At 40.4% G+C, this 6,344-nt stretch overlaps 1 protein-coding gene and 1 long non-coding RNA gene across 6 annotated transcripts in view; one reads left to right on the top strand and one right to left on the bottom strand.

Annotated features, from left to right (window-relative positions):
- The window catches only part of diaph2 (diaphanous-related formin 2), a 411,623-nt gene that overhangs the window by 247,219 nt on the left and 158,060 nt on the right, over positions 1-6,344 (bottom strand). For all 5 annotated transcript variants that reach the window (XM_032527793.1, XM_032527796.1, XM_032527797.1 and 2 more), the window contains 2 exons: positions 5,885-6,235; positions 688-802 (listed from right to left, as the gene is read on the bottom strand). In XM_032527793.1, the coding sequence (XP_032383684.1) occupies positions 688-802; positions 5,885-6,235 (466 nt within the window). The remainder of the gene's footprint in view (positions 1-687; positions 803-5,884; positions 6,236-6,344) is intronic.
- The window catches only part of LOC116696765 (uncharacterized), a 19,753-nt gene continuing 15,976 nt past the window's right edge, over positions 2,568-6,344 (top strand). Inside the window, exon 1 of the long non-coding RNA XR_004333821.1 lies at positions 2,568-2,843. This is a non-coding gene — a long non-coding RNA (uncharacterized LOC116696765). The remainder of the gene's footprint in view (positions 2,844-6,344) is intronic.

Genomic DNA, 6,344 nt, shown 5'->3' with positions numbered 1-6,344 from the left:
CACACACACACACACACACACACGCACAAACACACACAACCTGTCAAACAAGTGGAAAACACTCAAATTGTCATGGGAGGTATAAAACAAGTGCTTTCACACACCCTTTTTCATACAAGAACAAACTTCCTTTATAATGCTTGTGTTATTCATCAGCATGTTAGGTAGCTTGGTTGTATATCTGCGAAACAAACTGGCCAGGACAAGGAAACTCCCCGAGCTTTCTTCACAAAAGCCTCTCGTCTTCCCTGATGGAAGATTGGCCTATTGGACTGGAAAAGGCAAGAACCAAACCAAGCATAACTGCTCTCGGTTCAAGTGTGTGCACATCCACGTGCACACACAGAAACACTGATCTGAAGCTGCTCAGGGGGTACAAAGATCAAATTCAATGTGTGGCCACATTGCATCTCCAGCTTTCTCAAAGACACAAACATAAAAACACATAAAAACACTGCACTAAGAGCATTGGCATCCCTAATTGGCAGAGAGAGCACACATAGATGGTATTCAAATGCAGTGGTAAAAGAGCTTGGTTTTAAGATAATTAACATTTCAGTGAGAAAAATGGCTTCTTAAAGTGTCACAAGATGAAAGTGATTTGGCATCTATTGCCCGAGAGGCTAAATGGAGCATCTCTGTGTGGATTAATTAAAGAAGAGGTGAAGAGAGATGACGCCTCCTTACCTTTGCTCTGTGACGAGAAGCAGAGGGAGAGCTGAGCAAATAGGTCAGGATTCTCAAACTTCTCTTCTTTGACTTTGATCCAGAAGCAATTCTCTGCCATTTCCTGAGGCACTATCTGCAATGACACAAGGATTCCATTATCACCACAATCAGAGACCGCCATTTCACCAACCTGCCACTCAAAAAGTTCTTCTCACTGGAGACAGGCTTTGTGTGTGTTTTTGTGTGCGGACACACACATGTCCTTGTGTGTGCATCCTTAGCATTGGAGTAGCTAACACAACAAACAAAAAAAGACAAAAAAAAAGAGGAGTCCGCAGGGTTAAATACATCCTTTTATGTGATGACAAAGCACATGAATATGACCGCGTCTGTGTGAACCATTCACATCAAAGCTCTTGTTGACCTCTCCTGAAATAAGAGATGGTCCGATACCATTTGTTGCTTCCCAATACCAATCCTGATACCTGAATTTATTGGCCGATGACGAGTACTGATCCGATACCAATGTGTCATATATAATAATAACTGTATACTACTATCCCTGGATGGATGTAATATGATTTCTATTTTTGTTGTCGGTCTGGCTCAGGTTAAACCCTCAAACAATGAATGCCACAGAACTTTCTTTTATTATCCAGTGTGACAGTCAGTCATAACTGAAAATTAACATAAATAAACTACTTTAATGTAGATTTTCTTTAGGGCTTTATTACATGGTATCAGAACAGTGTATAAACTCCAGTTATTCCCAATACCGATACCTGCATTTTAGGCAGTATTGGAGGCAAACTCTACCTGAAATCTAATGAAATATGTGAATGTCAACTTGCAGCACAAGCCCTCAGCAACCCTGTTTATTTACTCCTCCTACCTGCCTGAAACAGCAAAGCCTTGCAGAAGCAATCAAGCACCTACATTACAGTACAGTGAGGTGATATCAGGCCACAGGGATGCTTTCACACCCCTCGTCTTTCATTCCCTCCATTCTTCTAAGTAGATATTAGAGTAGGAGTCTAAGAGAGATTTAGACATAAACAAACCAATTTGACATACTGCAGTTATTACGAGCTAATAATATGTGTGAAACTACACTACATCTGGTGTACATTGTGTTAACTGCTATGGTGAAAGCTCTTATGAAGGTCCTGGACTAGCAGGTGGTCTGCTGCCGTTAAACCTCCTCAAAACCACAGTAATTGCCTGAGAACCAAATAACTTTCTGGCCAAATTTCTATTACATATTGTCTACTGTTGTATCACTGTAAATAACTACTTTTTAGAATTACTTTTGAATGATATTATGCTATACAAAAACTCAAACTTAATAAGAACATCAGCCTTGTGAATGTGTCAAATGGGAAAGCAAATCTTTTTTCATGCACATGTCACAATGGGTTTCTTGAAGTAAAGCAAACTAATCAATATATTTTCCCAACAAAATAGGTAAAGCTAAGAAAAAACAAATGTTGCAGCTAAAAAGTTTAGAGGGTGGGAAAGTACACAGTTATACAACCAAATAACTTGAAACAACCCTAATGAAGGACGCTTTTAGAAATTGCAACTTATCTGAACTCAGGGACGGACTGGCACCAAAAACCGGCCCTGGCATTTTGGCCCAGACCGCCCCAGCACATAAGATCACAAATACCCCCCGTCCTTGTGCTCCTCTGAATGTGTATAAGTACTCCCACTCCTTATATTATATATATATATATATATATATATATATATATATATATATATATATATATATATTATCATTTCACGACTCAAGAGGCCCTGTGCTTTTAATTTTTAAAGAGGTAGAGATGAGTTTTTTTTCTGCCAATGCAGATATTATTGCTTAGTATTAAGATATAGGCTACTTTGTTGAACGAAAGGTTGGCTAATATAGCCTTACAATAATAAAACGGTGAGGACATCATCAGTCAAATCTCAAGATACCCGCGCACTTAGCTAAACTAATGCAATCATACAGTATAGCATGCCTACTTCTTCTATTGTTGGAGTGTTATCATCAAAAGTTTGTCCACCACTTGTTTTTGGCTCAGTTTTATTAAGGGGCAACATGTTTTAAGGGGAGTTCTGCTTACCGCAGGTTGTACCCTCACTCCCTCATCTCTGTCCCTCTCCTCCTAAATCTCCTCCTCACTGTGCATGAGGCTGACACCATCCCCACCATCACTATCATCAACCACGGGAGCTGACAAAGGTCATGCTACTGCCGAAAACATGTCTGTCAATTTGGCAGCGTCTGCCTGTTTCTTTTAATCACGCAGCTTCTCTACACCTCTTTTGCGTTTCTTCTCCATAATATCTATCACTATTCTAGCTTGGCAGATGCACACTGGAACTGCATGTAGGCCTCTTTAAAGATATGACGTCCTCTTCGTTGTCTTGGTTAACGTTACCCCCCCCCTAGCCACTTCAGCTGCTGCTGCTGTAGCGGCATGTTCAGCGCTTCGGACGTTGTTGTTCGTGTCTGTGACCCCAACAGTAACCGTAAAAAGTTTGTTGTCTTTGGCAACGTTCCTAAATATTTAAGTTGTCTTTTCAATTTTTTCTTTTATTTGAGCCTCTTGGGTAACTTTGTTTCATTTTTGCGTTTAGACCCGTCTTGCTTCGTCTTTGTTTGTGTACTTCCCAGTTCTCCTTTCACTGTGTGACCCAAAAAACACGTTGGCCCACCGGGAAAGTGCCCGGTATGCCAAAAGACTGCCCTGGTGTGAACTCCTACTTTGTGAATTCATTCAAGATAATGACACAAAACAACCTAACCCGCCTAACAGTTTCAGCCCATCTTCCTCTTAGACTAAGACTTCTCTTTAGTAATCCTTTTGGGATGACTCCCGCAAGAAAATTGAAATTTCCATCAACTGTATGTACAGTGGGGCTCAAATGTTTGGGCACCCCGGGTAAAAATTTATATTAATGTGCATAAAGAAGCCAAGAAAAGATGGCATCAAATGACAGATTAGACATTCACATAATGTCACAAAAAGTTAGATTTTATTTCCATCATTTACGCTTTCAAATTAACAGAAAACAAAAAAATGGCGTCTGCAAAAGTTTGGGCACCCTGCAGAGTTAATACCTTGCACTGCCCCCTTTGGCAAGTATCACGGCTTGTAAACGCTTCTTGTAGCCAGCCAAGAGTATTTTAATTCTTGTTTGAGGTATCTTCGCCCATTCGTCCTTACAAAAGTCTTCCAGTTCTTTGAGATTTCTGGGCTGTCTGTCACGCACTGCTCTTTTAAGGTCTATCCATAGATTTTCAATTATGTTGAGGTCAGGAAATTGTGAAGGCCATAGCAAAACTTTCTGTTTACGCCTGTTGATGTAATCCACTGTGAATTTTGAGGTGTGTTTAGGATCATTATCCATTTGTAGAAGCCATACTCTCTTTAACTTCAGCTTTTTAACTGATGTTAGCGTCCAAAATTTGCTGAAATTTTATTGAACCCATTTTTCCTTCTACTCGTGAAATGTTCCCTGTGCCACTGGCTGCAATATAACCCCAAAGCATGATTGAACATAAGACTGTCTCATGGTGCTCTGTAGGATATAAGTTATTTCCTTCATCTTATTGTAGCCATGCCTTAATTAGCACCATGACATTATATGCATTTTATTTTTTTTAATGGGACATAAATCATAATTTATGTTTTTGAAAATCAAAGTTGAACGGCCAAAATGGCAACTAAAAAATGTGTATGTGTTGTTTGTTTTGGCCTTTGGACAGTCCCATACTTATTCTTGACAAATAACTTTCTGTGGGAATAACTGACAAAGATATGGAAGCACATGCAAGGAAAGAAATAGCTCATGCTGATTTAAAATGCATTCAGAACTTAAACAAAGCTGACATTTCCCAATGTGTGCCTAAGCTTGTCTTTTTCGATGTGAGTACCTTATACTACTGTTCCTGACTAAGAATTCACTGCCACCATATGCTTTGCTTGACTGAAGGACTTGTACTGTAACTGTCCAATTGTGTAATTGTGATTTAGAAGCTGCCGCCAATGAGTGTAAACATGTCACTTTAGCTACAGTGTGTACAGTAAGCATGTATGTATGCTAGATTGTATGTTTGTACGTATGTAAGAAGTCTGCCGGCACATCTTCATGTGAAACTACGTTGTCCAGTAATAATTTAATAATTATTTTGCAAAATAATTATCAAATCTTTGTGATTCATACTCTTTTCCGACATGTATGTAAAAGGAGGGGATGTAGGTAAAAAAAAATTTAGTATAGAAGTATCTTCTCTTTCCCCCTCCTTCTTTATACAACCAAAATGTATTTGGTCCTTGCACTCCCATACTTCCACATTTGTACAGAGCGAAGACAGACAACTCATGTCCCACTTAATCACCACAAGAGACACAGATTGTTTTTCCTCAGGTGGTTATGAATTTCATTTGCATCAACAAACTACAATTCCTGTGGAGACAAGGTCAATGCACCTGCACATTAACCCCTGTACACTTCCCAGACAATGGGCATTTGCACACCACTGCATGCACACAAATGTGCAAAACCACATTGATACTGCTCAAGAAAATGACAAATAATATTTAAAATATCACAAAGCACAAAACTCCAGCAGGTATTAAAATATATATATAAATATTTTTTTTTTTTTACTGTTTACACAGGTTTGACATTCTATCCTGCTGTATGACACTATTAATCATTTTACCTCTCGCAACACAAACTCCCACACACAGAGAAGCATTTGCATACATGGCATTTTAAAGAGCCCTTCAAGTGACAGAAATTCATCCTGCAACATGCTGCTTGAAATGACGTGCATTTCCACAGTCATTTCTCTCACCAACTACACCATTGGTTTGCTGTTGAATCCTTTGAAATGGGTGTTGAATGTTGAATACCGTGGCTGCCGGATAAACAGTTTTGTTTTGCATTGGTAGAGTGCATTTGAAAAGAGCTCCTTTTGGCTTGAATCTTTAACTTTGCATTGTGTATTGTGTAGGGTTACTTCAAAAACTCTCTCAAGCCAGTGCTAAATGGTGGCAAGTATTATTGTAAAAAAAAAAAGACTGCATAATATTTCATGTCAACAATGGAATATGGAAAGTGGAAGTTATTTCCGTTACAGTCTCCATTAACCAATACTATCAGTGAACATGAGAATATAGGTTGCAGTGAATCAGAGCTCGGTTTATCATACCTTGGTCCAGTTGACCCTCTTCATCACAGTTTCAGGCTTGTAGGTCTTCTTGGGCTCCAGTCCATAAGGCAGCTTGACGACAGGCAATGCAGGTGGGCCCCCGAAGAAAGGCGGAGGAGGTGGACCCCCACATCCGGGAGGTGGTGGTGGAGGTGGAGGTCCTCCACCTGGGGGAGGTGGTGGAGGTGGTGGTGGAAGTGTCATGCAAGCAGGACCGGGGGGAGGAGGTGGGGGAGGACAGCCACCAGGTGGAGGTGGGGGAGGAGGTGGGGGAGGAGGAGGTGGAGCTGCTGCACCCCCTGGTAGGGGTGGTGGAGGTGGTGCTCCGGGCACAGTTGGACCTGTTGCAATCTGCAAATATGGGGAAGAAATGTTAATGATGGCCTACACATTTGGGGAGGCTCCTTTCGGTTTAATCTAAACCTCGATCTGATGCCACTAATAGAAGAAAAAAAGCACT

The sequence above is a fragment of the Etheostoma spectabile genome, chromosome 10, assembly GCF_008692095.1.
Source record: "Etheostoma spectabile isolate EspeVRDwgs_2016 chromosome 10, UIUC_Espe_1.0, whole genome shotgun sequence".
NCBI classification, from domain to species: Eukaryota; Metazoa; Chordata; class Actinopteri; order Perciformes; family Percidae; genus Etheostoma; species Etheostoma spectabile.
The sequence above is the reverse complement of the archived record's forward strand: the minus strand, read 5'-3'. Positions and strand labels throughout refer to the sequence as shown.